Source organism: Rhea pennata, chromosome 5 (assembly GCF_028389875.1).
Source record: "Rhea pennata isolate bPtePen1 chromosome 5, bPtePen1.pri, whole genome shotgun sequence".
Lineage (NCBI taxonomy): Eukaryota > Metazoa > Chordata > Aves > Rheiformes > Rheidae > Rhea > Rhea pennata.
The window spans coordinates 67,341,761-67,365,673 of NC_084667.1; the positions used below are offsets into that span (position 1 = coordinate 67,341,761).

At 40.5% G+C, this 23,913-nt stretch overlaps 1 protein-coding gene and 1 long non-coding RNA gene across 2 annotated transcripts in view; both read left to right on the forward strand.

The window, feature by feature from the left end:
- Positions 1–601: 601 nt before the first annotated feature.
- Positions 602–23,913, forward strand: part of SOS2 (SOS Ras/Rho guanine nucleotide exchange factor 2) — a 56,171-nt gene continuing 32,859 nt past the window's right edge. The window contains exons 1-6 of the mRNA XM_062577788.1: positions 602–1,007; positions 13,179–13,304; positions 15,979–16,110; positions 16,878–17,042; positions 17,695–17,898; positions 19,402–19,545. Coding sequence (XP_062433772.1) covers positions 921–1,007; positions 13,179–13,304; positions 15,979–16,110; positions 16,878–17,042; positions 17,695–17,898; positions 19,402–19,545 — 858 coding nt within the window. The 5' untranslated portion in view covers positions 602–920. The remainder of the gene's footprint in view (positions 1,008–13,178; positions 13,305–15,978; positions 16,111–16,877; positions 17,043–17,694; positions 17,899–19,401; positions 19,546–23,913) is intronic.
- LOC134141520 (uncharacterized) lies at positions 5,409–8,326 on the forward strand. Its single transcript, XR_009958629.1, has 3 exons — positions 5,409–5,443; positions 5,552–5,609; positions 8,012–8,326. It is a non-coding gene; the product is annotated as an uncharacterized LOC134141520 (long non-coding RNA).

The following is a 23,913-nucleotide window of genomic DNA, read 5'->3' on the forward strand; positions in this document are numbered from 1 at the left end:
TTAAAAAAAAAATGCTGCGGGGTCCGCGCATTTCTCCCAGTTTAGCGAAGTTGCCCGGCACCGCGCAAACCGGGCAGGTCCTCGTGCCGCAGCCTCGCCGGAGCTAGCGCCGCTCTCGCTGGGGGATCCCGGCGTGGCCCTGGGGACTGCTGCTGCCTCTACCCCCGGTTTGGGGGTGACGAACAGGCGTTCTCCCGCAGAAACAAATGTTTTGTTGGGATCTTCCCAGGCTGCTTTGATGCAGCAGGAAGGCGAAGAACCGCAGAGCTGGAGGAACCCCAAAGCGGAAGAAAAGCGTCTGTAAGCGCCTGTCTCCTCGGGGAAAGCTGTCCTAAGACAAGACGACTCTCTTGCTGGTGGAAAGGTGCTTTTTTGCGCCTTGCAATGTGATGAATCCGCCGTGGAATAATTCTCTCTGCAGGCGCTGCTTGCGGCGCGGGGTTGCGCAGCCCCGCGGAGGAGACGCTGTTGCTACGGCAGCGCTCGGTGGCGCTGCCGCGCGCCCGCCAGGGGGCGCCGCCGGGAGGGCGGGGCGGCGGCGGCGGCGCATGCGCGCGAGCGGGCGGGGAGGCGGCGGTAGCGGGCCGCGGCGAGCGGGCACGGCGGCGTCTCACCCGCCGCGCCGGCAGCGCACGGCGAGCGGCCCGGAGCCCGGCCCCCTCCCGCGCCGGATGTGATGGCTGGCCGGGCGGGGGGGTGAGCGAGCGAGCGAGCGAGGCAGGCAGGCAGGCAGCCAGCCAGCCAGCGGCGGCCCCGCATGAGGCGGCCCGGAGCCCGGCGCGGCCCGGCCCGGCCCTGACGAGCGGCGGCGGCGGCTTCTCCTCGGCGCCCCTCCTTTCCCCTCATGCCCCCGGCGCGGTAGCCGGCGGGGAGCGGCGAGGGCGGGCGGGCCCCATGCAGAGGAGCGGCCGGCGGGCGCCATGCAGCCGCCGCCGCAGCCCTACGACTTTTTCGGCGAGGAGAACGGCCCGAAATGGCGGGGGCTCTTCGTGCCCGCCCTGCGCAAGGTCAGTCCGCCCGCGGCGACGGCGGGTGGGGCGGGCGGGCGGCACCTGCGCCTCAGGGCGCCCCTCCCCCACGCGCGGCGCGACGCGACGCGCGGGAGCCGCCGGCTCCCCCCTCCCCCCCCGCCGTAACCGTCCCCTCAGGACAGAGCCGCCCCGCCGCGGCCGCCCGCTGCTGACGGGCTGTCGGTCAGGAAGGTAAACAGCCGCGCTGGGGCAAAGCCAGCCTGCCTTCTCCTGAGAGAAACGGCTGCCCGCTGCCTGAGGGAGACAAAGTCTGTGGGAAACCACTTAGTCGGGGGTGGGTTTTACCTATTTATTTTTTTATTGATCACGATAAGGTAGTCCCCAGCCTTGGGAGGGGAGGAAGTGGGTTCGTCCTTTGGCTGCGTGTCGTTCGTGGGCTCGCAAAGGTTGAGGGTCGCTTACGTGTTTCCTAACACAGCGAGATACGGATCGGGACCTCTGGTGTTGGGTAGCGCTCTAATACCGATGATTCGGACGCTCGTGAGTGTTTTTTGTCTCTTGCTTCTCCCCCCCCCCCCCCCAATATTTTTAGTAATGCTGTCGGATCTATAGGGAGTGGAAGTATGGGAAGTAATTCTCTTTTTTTAAAAAAGAAAAATTGATTTGCATTTGTGTCTGTTGTATTAAAAGCTGGTGAATGCAGTTAGTAGTCTTGTGGCTGGCATAAAAACCACTAACTGTCTGCTTGAGGATTCCTGGATTCGCTCGTTTTCACTCCTGAACCTCCTCTTGATGATAGTAGTTCTCTCCAGCGTGTCTCAGGATGCTCAAAGCCTGCCACACTGCTCTTCCTACCTGAGGCAGTTGCTAGTGGTTAAAACATAAACATCTCCTTGAGACTAACCACATCCACCCAAACGTGAGGTATAGCTGTATCAGTTTGACCCGAAAGGATTTCTTTAAATCTTTAAATGTGTTTTTCTTTTTCTGAACTAAAAACAATGTAAACGTTGGTGGGTTAACACTGCTCTTACAAATTCTTACTGTGACTCTGAAGACTTGGCTTTGGTGAAAAGAAATAGAACAGAAACTTAGACTGTCTAAAACAGAGAAAATAAGTTGTTATTGCCAGTGTCTGCTTGTGAAAATTTGTAGTTGCTTATAGACAATTCTTTTCCTCCTGGGAAAATTCCTTGTCTGGAGTACCCACCCTTTAGCATGAAGCAATCCTACTGTAATGTGTATTTCCCTTATGAACATGCAGTATCAGTGAGTCAAAACAAAATTATATCATTGTTCCAGTTATTGCAGTCAGGCTCTTAGAAGCCACTCACAGTTTTAATATCCTGTTTAAAAGACCAAATGCCCTAATGCTGATGGGTTGGAGATTATTAACCAGAACATTTTAGAAAATTTATGGTTTATTATTTTGTTTACATCTTGCACTTTCACTTTAGATAATGAGTTGAGAGCATTTCCGTTACTTGCAGGATAGCTGGAAAATGTTGCACTGAAACCAAAGTGTGTATTAAAGCATCTGATTTTGTATTGGTTTCAAATTTATAAAGTACTAATGCAATTTTCAAAAAGTTCATAAATTCACTGCAACTAGATTTAGAAATCTGTGCTTGTCAATCACTTTAGATCCTGTCTTTTCCAGCAGCATGCTTTTGCAATCATCATTTTAGAGAAAGTCTGTTGAGCTTCAGAAGCAATGTAGTTAGCTGGAAACAGAGTTTGCTGAATTTCTAAACTAGCTTTTTATCACAGTAGCCTACTCTGCAGATGTAGAAAGAGTATTTCATTTGCTATTTTTGAAAGCCTTCCTTTTAATGAATACTTCTTGAAATAGAGAAACTGACAACAGAAAAAGAGGGAAGTTTTTGTTTTTCCTTGTGTATGGTAACGCGTGAGAAATCTAAATTCTAAAATACAAAAGAAGTGGAGTAGAATAACAAGTCAGTACAGTCCACTGACAACAGGTGATACTTCCTTGCTTCTTGAATTTTAAGTCTACGGTACACTTTAAAGAGATTGGTTCTCTTTCATTTGCGTGGAGTAAACTTAAGGTCACTTTTATACCAAAACAATTTAAAACTATTGCATTTACATATAGTTCTGTGAAGTTGACACTTGACAAATCATGAATGAAAAAGATCTGGTAAAAACCAGCAGTTTTTAATATGTAGAAAAAGTAAGAATCTGTCCTTTGAACAATATTCTGTCTGCACGTAAGCAATTTATATATAACCTTAAGATTAGTGCAGAGTGCTAAGTTACAGCTAGCATGGGAGGGTGTTTTTGTGGGTATTGAGGGGAGCAAAGCCAAAAGACACGATTAAGATAGATATTTTTATTTTTTTTGTATTTAAATCACTGCATCTGTAGTGCTGCCACCTTGGAATCCAGTAAGTTGAAAATGTCACGTATTTCCTCTCTTCCAGCCGGTAGGTTTACAAGCATGCCCTTACTCGAAAACATTTTATTTTCCTTGGTGTGCTGTGCTGAAAATCTTTACAAGAAGGAAATAAATATAGTGAGATTTATTATAATAAGTCCTGTCAAAGTAAACAAATCAGAAAAATAGCATTTTTATCTGGTCACTTACTTTATTATTTAAACTGTGGTTTGTACTAAGTAAATCACTTCAAGTAGATCTATGGTTTAAGCTTTATAACAGCTTTTAATCCGGGAGCTAACTTTGGCTATTAAAGGATCACGGTGTCTCTTGGAATAATTCTCCCAGTGTGTACACAGCTGTTCTAAAAGAAATCACGTGCATTTGAGTTCCTACGAGTGAGGTTAGCTCTGTCTGAGTCCTCTGTGCTGCTGCCACCAGCAGGCATCACCAAAACTTCTGCTCAGTGCCTCAGAGTAGTTTCGGGGGGCAGTTTTTGGAGGACTGTGAGCATAGGTGTCCTCTGCCACATCGGTGTCCCTGCCAGGGGAGATGGTGGTGATGGGGAGTCAGCGCTCTCCTCTCCGTCTGCCTCCTCTCCTTCACTAGCTGGCCCTATCCAGCAAATTTCTTTCTCATCCCTTCCCAGATCAGGATTCATGACCCATTCCTATCTTCCACATACAATTTTTGATGATGAGTTTTGTTGTTGTTTTTCCCTTTTCTAGCCTGATAGCCTTTGTAAGGAAAGATGTCAAATTACGCAACATGTTTCTAAAGCTGGTGTTTCAGTTTTGTAACTGGGTTTCCCAGAACAGATCCTGCACCAAAGGTGTCAACAATTGTCAACTTTCTTCCAGATAAAAACTTCCCAGATCTGAAATGACTTCTCCAAGTAGATGTCAGTGCTTTGATGTTATATCTGTTAATTTTAGACTGGGATTTCAGGAGAGCCTGAAAGAATTAGGCATGAATGTCATGGTGACAGCTGAATGTTCAACTCCCAGCAGCCTTTTGAAGATCCTGATTTTTATGTACTGGACATGCATTCTACAGAAGTTTGTTGGGAATTGTAGTCAAAAGCTTCATTAATGCCAAACATCTTAGGTTGCTACCTGGAATAAACTTCTAGTCCTATGGTTTTGAACAAGTTCTCAAAATAAAATAACTAACTCTGTAGAACTAGTGTATGTGTTTGAAAATGGCACGTAACGTGTTGTTGGACATGCACACACTGATTCATTTTCTATTAGCTATTCTTTGCACATTCTTAAGATGAATGGTCATCTCTGTACACTTTTACAGATCCACTGGCAAATTAAAAATCTTATTTCCATAAACAGGAGCTATGTAGTCAATTGCTTTATGTTCTTAGCTTGTTAAATAGATTTTTCTAAATTAAATTCACAAGCATCTCAGGTATTTTTGTTTTCATTTTCTCCACTATCTGCAAATAAAAACCATTGGACAGTTAATACTTGCATTTTTGGAGGCACTATACATGTCAGTGTAATCATTGCACTGCACACTATTTGCATTTTCTAAAACAATTCCACTATTGCTCTGGACTACTCATCAAATTTCTAGAGCATGACTAAAGGGTTTATTCTTAGCAAATGTTGCATTCAGAAATATAAAAGACCATTTTGAACACATTTTTGAAAATTACATTAATTCAGTGCTATTCTATATTATGAAGCACAAGGGAGTTACTATATAATAGAACAATTCCTGCTAAGGTTGCACGTTGGGCTCCTGATTTGTAATGAAAGTGTAAGGGATGCCCTGTTTCTTCCCTGCTCTGTCAAGTGCAGTTTACTTTCACGTTTCCCATTGCAGGATCAGGCCCACAGGGTTTGAATTGTTTTATTCACTTGACAGCTTTGTAATTTCAACTGTAAAGTTGCTTGTTACATTATGGTATTTTAAAATAGTACTGATGCTTGGTTTTGGTATCTGTTAGTCCTTTAGCGTCTAACAAATGTACTACTTTGAGCTCTGAAACCTTGAAACCTTTGCAGATTTGCAGTACCTGCAAACCTGAATGCCTTTGTGACCTTCACCTTGGCACAAGGTAAAACAAGGAAGTGAGAGAATACTTAATTTGAAAGTGCCTGTGAAGTATGCACACACTGTAGAAGTTTGAAGCTAAGGTTGTTGCATCTCAACACTGTGTCCGCAGCTGGAACATGGATGGAGGTGCGGAAGGGAATGCTAAGTTCCTGTTTAAAGTAGTCTTGGTAACTACCACTCAACAATAACCCAGTTCTTCCATGTTTTTTTGAGTGTGTGTGTGTGTGTGTGTGTCTGTGTCTCCCTCCTCCTTCTCCTCCCTCCAGTTTTCTGGTCCTTATCTTATAAGTAGCGTGAAATCTTTTTGTCACACTATCACTATCAGTTTTGATTCACTATCATAAATAATTTTTGCCAGCGAAGGGACTGGTACCTTTTATTAAATCCTATTTTTTCACACCTTTTCTGTTGTATCTATTACACTGTTTAGCTTAAATACTGTGACTGGATTTTGTAGTTGACAAATAGTGCTAGAATTTGCTCAGCCCTTTGCATGGAAATGAAGGTAGTTCTTGGATCTGAGGCATTTAAAAATAGTAGGAAGAGTGTAATTTTATTTGGCAGCAGTAGCAGAAAAAACACTTCCTACCTATGTTGTTAAAATGGAATATGGAAATTGGCGATTGTGCTAGCTTAAGGAATTACCAGGCTAACAAGCAACAGAAAAAAAAAAAAAAAAAGAAAAGAAAAAGTTTGCTGCCCTAATTCACTTTGATCTTGCTCCTTTATTCCCCTCATGTTTGGTCATTTTGCTCCTTTTGCATACTGTGTAATCCATTTATGTGAAGAATATAAATCTCCATACATCTGGTGCCTGTGCTTCAACAGTGACTACAGTCAGTCACATGGCTCTGCCCAATTCCCCTCGCACTCTTGCAGTGCTGCCAAATTTCTTGCCAAAACAGTTTTTTTCCTCATTCTCCTTGAACACCTTTTCTGTAAATCCTTGCTTGCTTGTCAAAACAGTGTTCCTGTAAATCTACTAAACTTCATCCCCTCCTGCATCCTCTTTACTGAAGCCTGAAAAAATTGTTGAACAATTTTCTCCTATTTTTTTCGTCTCCCAAATGTCATGTATTTCATGCTCTGATTTGAGCTGCTTCACCTGTTGCAATAAATGTTACCTCTCCTGTTCTCCTTAATTTTTCACATCTTTCTTCTCCAGACTGCAAGCATTATCTATCTTCTGGAGAAGCTATTGAGTCTGTTATTTACCTTTATAATTACTTTACCTTTTTTCTCAGGATTTTCAAATGAGTTTTGTAGTACATTCCTTGATTTCAGTGGCTTACTTATTTAAAAAAGGTGCTTAGCACTCTCCCTGAGGGTTTCTTCCTTTCCAGTCTTTATAGCCTCTTTTGTTCTCCTGATGTTTCCCGCAATTCTTGATGTTGTTTTAGTGAGCATGTGGTTCACAAAGCAATATCTCTGCACACTGCACTGTCTTCTTTTCTCTGCTGTGCCATATTTAAGCTTTGGCCATTTTATTTTTTTAGCAGTATGTGTCTGTCTTTTTCATTGTGTATCATTTTTTTTTATTGCATCCCTCTGTCCTCTTCACTTTCAATATAATCTCAAGCTCACCCTGCAGCTTTTACAAAATCTGCTGCTGTCTGTACCTTGCTGTCCTCTGCTGCTCATGAATTAATCTTTATTTTCAAATTTTCTGAAGATGTCATTGAAAAAGTTTTTGGATTGTTTGAATAATTCAATCTTCTCGAGTGAGCTATTCATATTTGGAAGAACATGATGTGAAATTTAGGGGGAGAGAGCTTGAAGATGCTGGATTCAGACTTGGGAATAGCTTTTAGGGAAGTGGTATGTTGAATAATTAGGAGAGATTTGGAATCTGTTAGCTTTAAAGTATGATGTGTGCAGAGCGCTCTCCCCATTGGTGGTGTTGCTTTTATTCCATCTCATAGGACAGGGACTGTGTGTTGCTCATTTAGAGTTTATCTCCATTGAAACAAAGCATTTTATATAGATAGATAAAATCTAAGTGTTTACTTTCCCATCTGCTTTTAGGATATAAATATATATTTATGTTTGTGTGTATATAAATGCACATGCACTTTTAAAAAAATTTTTAGTTTCTCCTTGAGCCTTTGCATAAAGGGATGCAATCAGCTGCCAAAAGGAAATGTTATTTGTTTAGATAGAAAAGCAGGGAATATGAAGATGTTGCAGGAGACAAAAAATGAACCATGGAGGAGATTAGATAAAGAAGTGAAGCATGGTAGGGAAGTGCAAGCAGGCTAGCAGAGGAGAAACTACCAGGTCGCAGCTCTTGGAGAAAAATATGCCTGTGCAGTCATCAGCAATAGCCTGAAATTTATCTGCTGGGGGTAGAATCCCAAGGCTCAGCCTCGTGCTCTTACTCTCCAGGGTGGTGCTAGCAGTGTTGCAGCACTCAGCTTTACAAAATGCTGTATAAGCGTATTACATGCTATAGCAATATAGGATTATGGAAAAGGATGGAGGGCTAATGCATCCACGTTGGTTGATAAATTGCAAATCAAACTGTGCATTTCTGCCATTATCAATCTGTTCTTTGTTTGTTTGTTTGCAGCAAGTGCACTTCCCAGCAGATTTTAGGACCATGTTTTGCAATGCTGTTCCGGAATGCAGATGTCCTGACTGCTCCGCTGATCATGGGTGTCTTTTACTTTCTCCCCTCAACTTTATTCTCCTCTAGAATGTAATGTCTACTGGAAGTTAAAGAGCTAAAGGCAAAAAAAAAAAAAAAAGCAGAAGTGGTGTTTTAGAATGACTATTTAACAAGCATCCCAGTATGTAATCACTTCCAGGGATCGGTGTACGTGAGATACGACAGCTGAAGGAATGATCAGCTTCTGAGATTCCTTTGGTAGCTCAGTAACTGTGTTGTGTGAATACTTCATTTTGCTAACTGTGCATCAGAGAGTTTAGAATTGCAATAAAAAGATAAAATGTTGTTTGCAGATCATTTAATAAATTCTCATTTGCTTAAGAGACTACTTTGCACTATTCTTCTGTTAGCTTTTACTAGTTTGATTTAAGAAAGTTGGGCCAACTAGAAAAGTCTGTATTGGAAGTAAAGTTAGAAATTAGTGTAGTTATTTTTTTATGTGGGATCTCTTCAAGTCTTGAAATGTTCATGGTTCTTTCTAAATGCCTGTAGGCAAGTATTAATTTCACTTGGAAACTGGGGGTATTGGTGCTGTTGTTTTTTACAGAGTAAGAGCATTACAGGCCTTTGAGTTACTGCATCTGGTTCCCTTCTTCCTCCAGAGCGTGAGTGTAAATCATCTAGACTGATGGATTTAAAATACTGCTGGAGCTGATGTTTCATGTTTTTTAGGTGACACTGTTATCTTTAGAAGAGGAAAGATAAGGAGGAATAAAATCCCAACTTAAAAAGAGCCATTTATCTGATTCATGTTTTCTTCTTCCTGACTTTTAACATCTTGGTTCTTGGCAAGTCTAGAACTACTTTCTTTGTCAATGATGTATTTTCATCATGTTAAACATAGTGTATGGAAATACTGACAAGTATTGGCAAGATTGTAACCCAGCCATGCTAGTAAATATTTAACTTTTATGTTTTAATTATTTTTCTTGCTCCTAAGTTTATATACTGTGTTCCTCAAGTAAACAGACAGCCTTCCAAAGTTTTACTTGTCCACTGATCTAGTATAGCTGTGTTTTTAAGAGGCAAGTAAGATATAAATAATTTCTAAGTTAAAATTGGTAACTGTGGGAAAAGGGGAATGAGTAGTTGTTTTTTGTTAGGAAATTTAACAGGCATTTTATGAAGCTATCCTGTTGGCATATAAAGCATTAGAGGCATTATATTATCCCACTAACAGTTTTTTAGTGGCAGTTTTTATCAGAAATTTCATATTTTGAAAATGCAAGTAATACTGGAAGACCATTTTCTGAAAATGTAGTTGTTTATTAATGTAAGTAGAGAATAAAGGAATAATCCTATGTGAATAACAAACAGTGAAAAATAGTCCTTCTAATCTTAATGTCCCTCTTTAATGACTACAAGGACTTGTGTTGTTTCAGAGAGGAGTGAAAAACCATGTTTCTCTGATACCTTCTGCTCGGTATTCTTACTACAGAGTTGTAGCTGGATAGTGCAACGCATTGTGTTTTTAAGTATTTTGAATTTTAAAGGAAGAGGTTGCAAGCCAAATCAAAATTTAGCCATGTGTTAACTATTGTATTATTCCAAGCCTTCTAATAAAACTACAGTCAGGCTCAAGAGTAGTCAGCATGGATTCACCAAAGGGAAATCATCCTTAACCAGTCTGATAGCCTTCTGTGGTGGAATGACTGGCTGGGTAGATGAAGGGAGAGCAGTGGATGGTGTCTGCGTTGACGTCAGCAAGGCTTTTGACGCTGTCTCCTGTAACATCCTTATAGGTAAGCTCAGGCAGTGTGTGTTAGATGAGTGGACAGTGAGGTAGATTGGGAGCTGGCTACATGGCAGAGCTCAGAGGGTTGTGATCAGTAGCCTTCCGGAAGAAATATTCCTCCTGCTTTTTTCCGTATGTTCAGTGATTTAGCAAGCTGCTTCTCCTTGTTTTTTCTGCTCTTTCAATCACAGTGTAGTTGAATACTGTAAATAATGTTTTGTCTTTAAAAGGAAAAGACAAACAAAAAAAGCAGCATTTGATTTGCTTAGCCACTGCATGTCCTTTTTAACTAACTTTCTGTTTTGCCAGTGTCTCACTATGAAATTGTTTTTCTCTATCATGTCACTTGTGTCAAAATAATTCCTTGTAAAGCCAGGGTGTTCGTGAGTACCTCTGGCACCTTTCTGTGATACTCTAAGCAGGTCGTATCAAGGTAACCTGTATCATTTCAAACAGAAGCTGATTTCTGAATGCTCTGGTAAGAGTAGTCTAAACCATGAAATATTGGGATTCTTAATCAGTTTTGCTCCTTTAGAAGCAAAATTGGCTCCAGTATCTGTTTTTGTGTTCATTATAGGAAGCTGAGATCCCCTCCCAGTGTTTGAAGAAGGCTGAGTATTCTTCTGCTTGTCTCTCAAAGCTGCTGGGTATCCATGTGCTCTTTACAAAGCTGAGAAAGAGTATGCCATGAGCTGTTCAGACCTGTGAACGGAAGTTAGTTATGAGTAAAGTGATTTTTCTAGCAGCAGTGGCTTTGGTTTTTAGAGTGAGTGACCCTCACGAAAGGAGGAGAATGGCTGCGATACGATACAGCAAATGGGATTTTTTTCCCCCTTCTCTGAAGGGGAGCACAGATTTCCTTTCTCATCTTATTATAACTTGTGTTCTTGGCATTTCTGTGGGGCATCAGTATGGTATCCCTGTGTGGGATTGTTTAGATCATTTTAACTTATTTCCTAGTTAGCTAGCTAATGGTTTTTGGTGTGGTAGCGCTCTTACAAGAGATACATGGTGGGACCTTAGCTTGACACTTCCTGATTTTTCCATTGTGTTTTGAATTAAACCCTCATGCTCAGGAAGAGCATGAAACGCACTGAATATTGTGGAAAACCTGCAGTCCTAAGTAAGTGTTTTCAAAGGGTGATGGGAGGGGTTTCTTTCAGTAATGCCTGATGCTGTATACAGATGAACTTTGTGACAGTTATGTGAAGCAGAGAAGTATTCATATTTGAGGTAAAGAAAAATAAATGATATATGCCAGTCTAAACAAAAACTGTCACAAAACTGGATTAGAACCAGAATGTATATTCCCTCCTCTCTTAGTTAAAAATTGCTTCGTTAATACATTTCTTTCCCTTCTTTTCAAGGAAGGGTGATAGCAGTGTAGAGCTAAAGTCTAGAAACGTGACTTGTTACATGTGGAGATTTCTTTCCCCCAACATGTTCACCCTGGATACTGCATAGGAGGCCGCATGGTTGGTTATCACTTTTCACCACTGCTGTGTAATATCTAAGCCACCAACTCCAGTATAATTGGTACCAATATATGTTTTCAGATCTTCAGTGTCCCAGCCTACTGCCCCGAGACATTTACATTGCTGTCCTTGGTACGTGAAGTCTTCATTGGTGCTCTGCAGTCTTGGAGCAGTGCTTTAGCAGGCTTCTCCATCTAAGTCATCATCTCTGTTTCTTGGATGCTGAGATACAGGGCTGCGCCCCTGCTGGTGTTCCCTCAGTGGATCTGTGCTTCCTCTCCCTATCTGCTGGCCCACCTAGCCCCTCTTTTCTTTTTGGGCAGAGATGTGGGGACAAAGTGCGGTCCTGGTTTCCCCTCTTCTTACAGGCCCTGCTGCCACAGGCATGGAGTCGTACATAGTGCCTTGCCGTGGCTCTGGCTCCTGAGGTAGTTCTATAGACTCTGCCCTGCTTCAGGCGGTAAAGGAAGCAGCCAAGACACCTCGCTTCCTGTTGGTCCTGTTTTACACAGCTTACAAAAGCCTTCAGGGCTGTAGAGTGAGTGCCCTCAAGGTGTTGCTATGAATTTGTTACTTAGCTTGGAGGAAGCCCTTGGAGCCCCCAGGTGCTTTGTGTACTCGCCTGTTGCCTGTGGACAGATGAGCGTCTGTATTTCAGGGGTTCAGAATTTGACCCAAAGATGTTATTCCGTGTCTTCACCTGAGAAAGTAGCAATCCATTCGCCTTGTTTGAAACCACATACAGAATGCTTCTCTTGGGTATGTAAGATTGTTTTTTTGAGGTGAGTTAGCATAGAATTTGTATGGGGAAGATAGGGAATTTCCCTGGATTGTATTTTTTATGAATCTTTTGGCTATAGTTTAAGATTTAGTTAGTGTCTTCCTGATTGAGAGCCTGCCAAGGAAAACTGAGTATCTAGACCAATTCTTCAGTGTCTTTTTTTGTTGTTGTTGTTTTTAGGGTGGGGTGATTGTTTGTTTTGGGGGAGATTCTAAAGGAAAACAGTTGTACTGGACCAGGGAGAGTTTGCTGTGGTCCTTTAAATGGTGTGGGCATATGTTGAGATTGCTTGTTTCAGGTTATTTGATCTAGCTGAAAAGCTGTGATTAATCTCCATAATGTGACATAAAAGGCGTTATCCTGCCTTGTGTCAGAGGGAAGTGGAAGTCACCTTTGCTCGTAGTGCATTTGCTAGTCTTGACACTCTTGTATTTTTACGTGTGCTTTTCCTTGGGTCTCCCTCTCTGACATAGACTTGTATTTCATATCTCTTTTTCTCATGCCTCAGAGTGTATCATGCTCTAGTTAGTTTTCTGTTCCTGAGGCATCTCAAGAGTTGTTCCAGCTGTTCTCCAATATCATGGCCATGGGTTTTAATGGCCACGCGTTTTAAGAGGGCATTAATTCTGTCCCCGGCTAGACTGGTTGGTTTTCTTTCCCCAGTGTCCTTGCTTCTTGAGTCTTTTCCTCTGGTGGGCCTGTATGTTTCTCTGTTCACAAATAAAGCGCTCTTTGGTAGTGGTAGGTACAACTGTATCTTACACTGTGAGTGAACAAGCGTAGAATTAAAGGAACTTACCCAAACTGATTATTTTCACTGCATGCTTAGCAGAAGCCCAACTTACATGCTTAGAATTTCTTCCCAGCCATAAAGCCCAAATGCTTAGTTTTTGATTGAATAGAAACACCAATTTTGGAGAAGTAGGAATTGTTATTTATTCATATAGGAAAACTTGTGGGAATTTACTAGTAGAATGGGAATTTGCAACACTGAAATACAGAGTTACTCTGCTTTTCCCACAATTCATCTTTCAGTAAAATTTCTGAATGAAAAAGAATGCTAATTCTTTTGGACAGGTTCAGCAACAGGTTCACCCAAACCTTTCAGCAAAAGAAGATTCCCTTTATTATATTGAAGAGTTGATACTTCAGCTGCTAAACAAACTATGCATTGCTCAGCCACGGACTGTCCAAGATGTAGAGGTAAGACTGGATACTTGAAGATGATGAAGTGCTTGCTTACAGAGTCACTAAGAGGAACTAACATATTTTGAATGATGCAGTTTGAAGTTAAAGCAAGGTAAATCAGAAGAGAAGAGCTTGTTAATATTCCTTTCTTAAAATATTATCCAGTATTCTGCTTTCATAAGGCAAGTTTAATTGGAAACACCGTTTGTTATAAGGCTTCAGAATAGAAGGGAATGTTTTCCTTCAGTGTTGTTTTTGTAAATGCAAAATAGTTTTGAAAGATTTTGTGCTGCTTTACTAAAATGAGTAGAATTAATGAAATAGAAATAGAAGTAAATGAATAGAACAGAGTTAATAAAATGAAAGGATATTTCATTTTTTCCTCCTCTTTGCCATTAATATGGTCAGAGAAATATAAGTATTGTAATGAAAGGTTACTGTTCTTAGGCCTGGATTCTGCAGCTGCGGGAATAGAGTTGTGTGTTCCTGGAACTTTATTGAACTCACTGAGGCTCTTGTATTATTGCAGCTGTCTGCTTTGTGTCATTGGTCACAAAATGAGGGCTTTAATGGAGTGTACTTCAGTATACAGTCTAGAGAGAGAAAGTGATTTCATGTAGCTGTTAAACATTATAGTCTGGCTTTGCAGAGTATTAATTTTGCAGCCATCTATATGTGTAGGGCTTTCAGCTGACAACAAAGTAAAGTTCTCATTTAATACTCTGTATATTTATCATGGAAATAAATATAACATGTGTTTACAAAATAATTGCCTGAGGGGGTTTTAGATTGTTATTAGATACAGTAATCATTCCACATTGACTCAATTCATTAATTATTAATTTTGGTTTATGATTAGTGTATTTTGTAATGCCGATGCATGGAGATTATAGCATGACTAAACAAAAGCAGAACTTAATCCCTTAATGGCTCTCAGCATTGTTGCTACCATCAGTCCGAATTTGAACTTTCAGTGTGAGGCTGAGAAATTTTGTGTTCTTTCTCCAGTTCCCAGCCTATCAAACCACTTAGCACGTTGGACAGATTGAGATAGCACTGGTTGCTTTACACAGCAACTCTGTAGTTTTCTGCTTCTGAATCATGAGTTGGTAAAATTACCCTGTGTACACAGGAATTAATAATTTTTCTTTGGGTATGTATAAGCCCCACAAATCACTGTTTGCAAAAAGCGCACACAATACACACACTCTTCTGAGAAAACTACCAACTCAATGAGTTGCAATTACAAATGTCACAACTAAATCCTATGTGGTGTATTACTTTAAATATATTGTTACTTTAAGGCTGTGAATAATAGATTGTTGTACTTAGCAATGTAACAGTTATTTGATCTAAAAATATGGAGCTAAGTCTAAAGAGTGGCAACAGGCTCCCCAAATCATCATTATTCCACAAGTTGACATGTTCAGACTCTTCCAAACCAAGGAAAATACAGTATAGCACTCAGGACTGCACTGCTGGCAGACACCTGAGATTCATGTATGAAGGCTTTTGGTTCTGCTCCTCAGCTGTTCTTAGCTGTTAAGAGGAAACATGAGAGCTGTGATCTCTAAAGTTTATCATGCAGATATCTACATAGCAGCCTGGAGTTAATGGAACTATTTGTGCATAATATTAAACTTAAGTATTTGCAAGATTAAGGTCTAAAGTCTCAAATTATAACAGACTTTATAGATGAGAAGAAGCCCTTCAAATTGTTCCCAGCAAAACATTGGGAACCAATATAGTCCAAGTGCAAATGGTATATGTTACTTGTGAAATGAATTGATAGGTTGAAGGACAGCCAAATTCTGCATTGCCTCCATTTTTCTGGATGATCTTCCTGTGAAAGAAAAGTTCTTTTCAGTAAACCAGCCTAGAGTTTTAGGCTCCTGTCCAGGGGGAAAGGATACAGTGCGTTTACCTGGCACAAACAGCTGCCACTGCAGGTTGAGTGTTAAATGGTCATGTGCTAATATTAGGAAGCTGCTACTGAGAAGATCCTGAGTCTCCTGCTAAATTTCAGAATATGTGGAAAAATCTTTGTATTAAAGGGATGCATAGATTGCACCACCTTCCTAAAATCATTCTTAGACAAAATATAAAGCAGCTTGCATCTGGGCTTTCACCCATCTAGACCTCAGTGTTGCTCAGGTGCTGGACAGATGGAAAACCTGTAATTTAGCTCAGGTTAAAGATCCAGTGCAGAAATTGAGTATGGCACCACACCATGTACTGTGCCTTCCTGGGAACGTCGGCAGGGGTGAAGAGCACCGTAGTGTGCCATGCAACAGTTTTTGGGGTGTGAAGTCAAGTGATCTCTACTCACATCTGAGAACTGAATGGAGCCATTGCAGCTGCAGTGTGTTGGGAAAAACTCAATTATCTGTTGTGTTCTTTATGGGATGGCTAATACTCCCATTTATCTTTAAAATCAGTTTTCCCAAAGTCACTTGATAAGCAGGTATCGGGTTCAGTTTAGAATAGTTCTAAGTTCCAAGTGTAGCTTGAAAGGAGTGAAACTGAGTTGGGTAAGAAGGAGAGAACAGTTAAGAAAATGTGTTTCAAAACAGTGAGGAGGAGGAAAATTGGCTGAGCTGCAGAGGAAGTAATTTGCTGGTTTTGTTTTGTTTTAAACTTGTCTTTGATTACAGTGGTTAATCTAAATACATTGTGTATGTTTGGACAGGAGCGTGTTCAAAAGACATTTCCTCATCCAATAGACAAGTGGGCAATTGCTGATGCACAATCTGCTATAGAGAAACGAAAAAGAAGAAACCCTCTGCTGCTACCTGTGGACAAAATACATCCTTTATTAAAGGTAGTCAAAACAACAACCTGATAACTATTGCTTCTTTCTCTACCCTTCCCTCCAGTCCCTCTAGCTGTCTGCTTTGAAATATGACCAGTTATAGTCTAACATAACTAAAATCCAAACAAACACAAATACCTTAACCACTTCAGTGTCACTGTTTTGAGAGTTTTGTTTCTAAATGCCACAGAAGTCAAAGTAGAAGAATGGAAAACAAGTAGATCCTGTTCTTCATATACCATCAACTAAGATGTGTATTGATTTTTCTTTCATAGTTGAGTTTCAGTGATGCCTTCATTTTAAAATCAATAGATTTGCAAAGACATAACGAAAGACTAAATACGAACCGTATTATTGGCAGTTTTTGAGAAGGAGAGGAGCCATCTTAATTTTTAAATATCATGTCACTTGCAACAGATAGAGAACTCACACCATCCACTCGTAAGCATGTAAGGGGTTGAGCATGTGGTCCATAGTTCCATTAAAGACAATTTTTTTCTGTCAGAAACAAATTTAAATGAAGCATGCTCTTCGGTAAGTTCTGTAGCTTTTCATCTAGTCTGTATATAGCAGAACATCACAGGGAATTATTGGCAAGCGTTTCCTTTGAAACTGTTGATCGAATTTTCATTTGCTGTCCAGTTCCCTAGCTGTTATATTGCCATGAATTATCAACATAGACAAAATTAACTTCAGTAGAAACAAAATATGTGAATTGTTATTCGGAAGGAATTTCAGGAATAATTAATGTTGTTTTTCTTGTTTTCAATTTGCAGGAGGTCCTAGGTTATAAAGTAGATTACCATGTCTCTCTATATATTGTGGCTGTCTTGGAATACATCTCAGCTGACATTTTGAAGCTGGCTGGAAACTATGTTTTCAATATACGACACTTTGAGATCTCCCAGCAAGACATAAAAGTATCAATGTGTGCTGATAAGGTATGGAGATGGGATTAAGCTTGTCTTTTGGAGAGATAAGGAGGAAAATACAGGAGATAAAAGACACATTCAAAATAAGATATGAGAGATACTAGTCTTATTCATAAACTTCTTCTTTCTCTTCTCTTTTTTATGCTAGACCTGTCACAGTAAAGGCTTAACCTGTTTCAGTTAAGCCTGTTAAATTTTGGAACAGTAGTGCTTCTTATAAAACAGTATAAGGATGAAAAATGATATTGTCCTTTATTTACCAGCTGTTTACCTCCTGATGTCACTTTGTAATGATGGCTCTTTTAGTCTTTAGAGCACAGAAAGGAAAACTAGTTTTTGTTCTCATTAAAGTGAGAAATGTTTTTGTTGAATTTTATCTTTATCAGGAGGGTTTTGACAAAGCTTATGCAAGATGTCTTGTTTTCAGAGTTGATTCTGCATGAATTGTGACTTGTTTTCTAGGTCATACTAGCTTATAAAGGGGAAAATGGCTTTGGCAACTGATCCAGCCTTCTCCTGCCAAAGTTTAAATATTACTCCCTTGTGAAAGTGATCACAGAAAGTATTGTATTAAAAACTCTTTGGATGCATTGAAACAGTTGAGTTTAAACTGAGTGTAAAAATCAGGCTTGCCTCTAATTTTTTTTAATTTCTTTGCTAGGTTTTGATGGATATGTTTGATCAGGATGACATTGGTTTAGTTTCTCTCTGCGAAGATGAACCCTCTTCTTCTGGGGAACTCAACTACTATGACTTAGTGAGAAATGAAATTGCAGAAGAAAGACAATATCTGCGGGAGTTGAATCTGATAATAAAAGTATTTCGGGAAGCTTTCCTATCTAACAGAAAGTTGTTCACACCAAATGTACGTGCTTTAGTAGGTTATTGATGTGTAATGCTAACTTCTCCATTAGCAGCCGTAGCATATCAATTTTACATTAACTGTATTGGAGGTAAAATTAAATTTGGTTTATTGTATGCCAGTGCATAACAACAGTTGACTGTGAAATAAAATGGAAGAATTGCCATTAATAGTCTGAAGACTGCTGCTATCACAGCGAGGCTTAGTAGGCAAGAATCCCTGTTGGATGCTGGCAATAGCTGATGCCCTTTGATCAAGTATGTATAGTAACACTTGCCTAAAACAAAAATTAACAGATATGTATCTGCATGCACAGTGAATGCAGATGAATGCTTGAATTGACATTTGAAGTCTACTCCAGGGCACCTCTATCTGCAGAAACTGCAAAGAAATCAACCCTTGGCCCCAGGTTCTCTAGCGTGTGACTGTGAAGGAAATCTATTTTGACATCTGACTGAAATTGTATTTGTGGCAAAGGCAGTTTCCAGGAGGCAGGAGCCTTAAAGAGAAAGGCAGCTCTTGTGAGAGAGGAAATAATAATGAGAGATCAGTGAATCTTTCATGTGAGAGGAAGGACAAAGGGAGCAGGCCAGCAGAACCTGAACTGGGATTCTTAGGTGATGCTGGAACATTAGAAAGAGAGGCAGCAGGAGACATTTCCATTACAGCTGAGTGTAGAGGTTCCTCAGTAACTGACTGGGTATCGGAGAGCTGTGCAAGTGTGGGGGCAGAACTCAGATGAAGAAGAAGGGAGAAGGGAGCAATGTTTTGGAGTAGAGGAGTATTCTTTCGTTACATGGGAATGAGTATGAAAGATTTACAAATTGCTTCTCCCTATGAAGAGATTGCCATGTTCTTGGGACTATCAGGAGATAAAGCAAGCTGAATGTTAGGTTGGGGCAAGTGAGGTAGAAGGCTTTAAAGAGTGTTTCAGAGGGACCAAGGTAAGAGTGCAGGTCATCGGGAGAGACTGCATGGTTGGGAGTGTTTGAGGTGTGTGGATCTGAAAAATTTAAAACCAGCAGACTTGAAAAAGGAAGCTGATAGTTCCTTCTCTGAACCCAAGTAGCACTCAGCTAAAGTAGTTAAGTAGCTGCTTCACTTTTACCTTTGGTTTTGAGGATCTGGCCTTAGAGCTGCTTTTAAATTGCCTCCTCCTAAGAGACAAGAATCAGTAGAGGGGAAAATAACAGCTGTGAACTGTGGATGAAAAGGCTGGACATTTCTGTCTGAAACACTGACCAGCCTGTACCAGGACTGCTGCTACTCCAGTCTAGGAAGGATGATGTACTTTCTTTCACTGGTGTTAGAATTATGCAATATTGGATGTGCCCAGACAAGCCTGCTGTGCTGAGAAAACCATGCAACTTAACTTTCTTGTTAGCTCTTTGTTGGCTCCTCTCTGCTTGCCTCTTGGTTCAGACTTCACTAAAAACATTCTGGTATTTACATAAGCAAAATACATGATTCTAAACACTATAGTAAGGGTATATTTTATATTTGCAGGATATCGATGCAATATTTAGCAACATTTCAGATATTCATGAGTTGACGGTGAAGCTTTTAGGATTGATTGAGGATACTGTTGAAATGACTGATGAAAGTAGTCCTCATCCTTTGGCTGGCAGCTGCTTTGAAGATCTTGCAGAGGTAAATTTTTAAATAATTGATTGTTCTATTTTCTTAATAAACTTGTGGTCAGGACTGATATTTGATAAATTTACAGCTGTAAAGGGTCCTATAAGCTCTGAACAGAGATCTCCCCTACCTGTTCTTTATTAGGTAGGCTAAAGTGTACTCAAAGTATTTTCTATGTCATAGAAACCATATCTAGTGCATAAATACAAAACTAAAATCTTTTTTTTAGGAGAAAAGTAATAAAATCCAATGCAGAGATGTACAGCTATAGCGCTGTAGGGTGTTGAAAAGTGATTAGCTAGGATTGCTTACTGAAAGAGGGTGGTACTTTGTTTTTTTCTGGAGTTAATGTCAGAGCCCAGCACTATGCAAAAATCCTTGCAGCTGGACCTAGATCTGCAAGATGTCTTAGTGACTTGCCGTGCTCTGTAAACTGGGCTAGTTCAAACAAAATGTGTTCTTAATTCGGACAAATGCATTATTGCATATCTAGATTGGGAAAAATCTCCTCAAAGTAATGACTGGGAAAAAATCTGCTCAAAGTAATGACCATTGAAAGGAATGAAGTATCAAAACAGACATGCAAGTGAGCAGGAGCACACCATACAGTCCAAATTTATATTCATTGACCTATAATAGGAATTCCTACCCAGGAAGATAGGTGGAGTAGGAATAAGGGGAGAGACCTCAGACTGTATTGTTAAGACTCCTACTGGAATATTAACAGTTCCTCTGTCAGTTTTTTTTAAAAAAAGGACATTGAAATACTGAAAGGACTATAGAAGAGTCACAAAAGTCATGTTTTGAAAGTGCTTTACAGTGAGGTAGCTCACTGTATCAGTTTATTCAATCAAAATAAGATAGGAATATAAGTACCTTTGTGACCTGAAAATAGAGTATGGAATGACTCTGTAATTCAGCAGAGAGAGGCAGAATGAAAAACAGCATCTGAAAGGTAACAGGACAGGTCAGCTTAGAAATTAGGCATGCCTTTTCAAATGTCAGGGTGGCTAACTCTTGGAACAAATTATCAGGGTAGGTTTGGAGTTTTTGCTGTCTTTGGACACGTTTGAATCAAGTCCAGTTCTTGAAAGGTATATTGAGCCCAATGTTTTAAGCTAAAACATAATCAGTTAAACCCTGTGGACATCAAATGAGATTTTCTGGCCTGATTTTTTTTTTGGGGGGGGGGGGGGGAAGGGAGGAGAACGCATGTGTGTGAGAATAATCTCAGATGAGCCACACAGTGAATATGAAGGTAATGTTTTTATCTCAGAATTACTATATTTATACAGATAATGGCAACCAGTAACTTTTTAATTTCACTTTTATGTATATTCGGTTTTTAAAATCAGAAGTGCATGAGCATACCAATTCTGTCTGCAAAACAACTACATTTTGTTTGGGTGTCCTTTAGCCCATACATCCTTCAGCCCGCTTACAAATATACCATAAAGATCAAGTTTGACTGGTGTTACTTGAATAAGCTACCACTCGTATGACACATCAATAGAAAAGTCTAGTTGAATTCTGTTTTACTTCTTAAGATCTTAAAAGCATAAATTGCTTATGCAGTGGTGATGAGAAGCATTTGAATGATGAATTAAAGTAAAAGAATTCCAATAAAAATTGGAAACTGAGTCTTAGAATTTGAAATAGTACAGCACAGTTCTGGAAAACATACATATCTTTGTATATTGCAAAAGTTACTGTTAGACATCCTGTGCAGAAAGATTTAAAAGTGAGGTGTTTATTTGGTCTGGCTGTGTTACTGCCCAGCTTGCTTGCTTAGTGTTTCCGTTAAAAGATCTTCTTGCTTGTTTGGAAACATGATTAAAGAAAAAGTAGCTTTAATAAAAATAGCCCTTGGAAGCTGGCTGTTTTGTGCTTTGTCTGTTTTTCTGCGTTGGTTCTCTGAAAGGTTTTAACAAAAATATTTTAATGTTTTTTAGATAAGGAAGTATGAGGAAAATAAAACAGTTTTTCCCTGGGGCGGAGGAAATTAAAAAACGTGATGCCTGACACAGAAGAGTAGGAAATGGAAATTTGTTAATATCCTGATAATAAATTAGGAGTTTTTACTTGATGGTGAATTTTACAGTTCTAATTACCACAGTGTGATTGTCTTAGATCTCATCTGTGATGTTTTACTCATGGCAAGAGAACTTCAGAACAGAGGACTAGGTGTCTTTGTGCCTGCTTTGAAGGGGTCTTCAAAAGGCAGCTAAGAAAAGCAAAGTTGTTGTCAGTAGACAGTAGATTTGCTATGATGGTATTTGCATTTTACCTGGAAACATTCTAGATGTACACAAAGTGAAAAGGATGGGAGTCATGGCCCTAAAGTAAAAGGGACTGACATGTACAAACACCAATCCAGAACTGTGTGCTGTGTTAATATAATTCATATAGGCATCAAATAAACACGTTTCCATAGCATAAATATGAAAAATCAGGTTTGATATTTGAGTAGCTTTTGCAAAAGCTATATTCAACAAAACTGCAAGCATAACACTTGTATGCAGTGCTGGGCTCCCCAGGACAGGAAAGACATGGATTTATTGGGGTGAGCCCAGCAAAAGACCTCAATGGTGATTAAGGGACTGGAGCATCTGTCACATGAGGAGAGGCTGAGGAAGTTGGGAGTAGTTAGCCTGGAGAGGAGTAGGCTCATGCGTATAAATATCTGATGGGGCCAGACTTGTCAGTGATGCTCGGTGACAGGACAAGAGGCAACGGGCACAAACTGAAACGCTGGAAATCCACTTGAACACAAGAAAACACTACTTTCCTGTGAGGATGGTTGAACACTGGCACAGATTGCCCAGAGAGGCAGTGGAGTCTCCATCCTTGGAGATACTCAAAATGCAACTGAACACAGTCCTGGGCAATGTGCTGTAGGTGACCTTGCTCAAGCAGGAAGTTGGACCAGACTATCCCAGAGGTCCCCTCTAACTCCAGTTATTCTGTGATTCTGTTATGTTTTGAGCAGCAATTCCAGCTCTGCCCTGTGCTTGTGCCCTGTGTCACTGAGGACAGCCTATGGAGCAGCCGTAGCTATCTCTCTGTTCCTGCTACCTGTGGATGAACACTGGACCCAAATGCTGTCTGATATGCTGCTTCACAGGATTATGTTCATTATTTCTTGGCTAGTGTGGCAAAAATAAACTATATATGCAGTGTTTCCTCCTCCTACCTTTAATTTTAATCTTCTAAAGCCAAGATCCTATATTGTACGCTTGTACATCATGGGTGGGGGTGGAGTGTGCCGAAAAGGCAGACTGTAAACTGGATTCAGGTTCTGCTCAGGGAAATTGGCCTGTTCAGTAAGAAAGTAATCTCTTGGTTTCTCTTTGGCTGCTGCTGCTGACCTGCTAAACCTTTTATTTCACCTCCACCTTTTTTTTCATCACAAGATACGATCTGATGTGGATTGATAATGATTAGAATTTGATAATGGTAGTTGGCAATAATGACTAGAATTTGCATGTAGAAGGAATGCACGTTCTTTATCTCTTCACTCAGCAGAGTTTAATCACAGCTGCACCATGAGCAAGGCAAGAAATCCTCTCACCCATCTGCAAACAGATGACCTGAGACTTTACCTATATGTTCTAATGAGCTTTTGTGGTGTTTGGTACTCCAAACTTCCACAGCGTATATTCCAACAAGCACTTTTGCCTTGAGGTGGAAAGAGGTTTGTGCTTATTCTGGGCATACTGCCATTAACACAGGATAATGCAGTGATTCACAAGTGATTAAGCCCAGTGAATCTTCAGAGACTGAAGAGCAGCCTGGCAGGCTTTGGAGCAGGTGATATATGGGCAGTCATAAATTACTCTCATGGAGGTTTGTGTACAGTCAGGGTTTCCTCTCATTCAGCCTGCAGTTGATCTCATAGAACTGTAGGTTAGCTACCCCATACAGGCTTGAGATTTTTGCACCTGAAAACCTTGGTGTTATCGTGCATATTATCATGTTGCAGGAACAGACTGCTATATGTACCCAGCAGATTTTGGTCGCAGTTTTCTGTCTGAAGGCTGTGGAGGCCTCAATTTATTCAGGCTTTATTTTATCCTGTCACTGAGTATACTGTGTCTGAAATAGTGGAACTGTATTTCAACTCTGTTAAGATTTCTCTTGTTTTCCAGTAGTCTGCTGGGCACACTACTCAACCTACTCTTGCTTCTCAGTAGAAGTAGTTTTACAGGAGCCAAATGCATGCTTTCCTACTAGTCAAACAGTAATAGCCTCAGAAGACTCTCTTGAGCCCTTTCGGGGGCATTCCTCTGAGACTCTATCAGAGTAAGTTGCTTTGTCCCAAAGTAAGACGTTGTCTCAGTCTTACAACATGGCCAGAAAAGTGTGCAGCTGTCCAGTGCT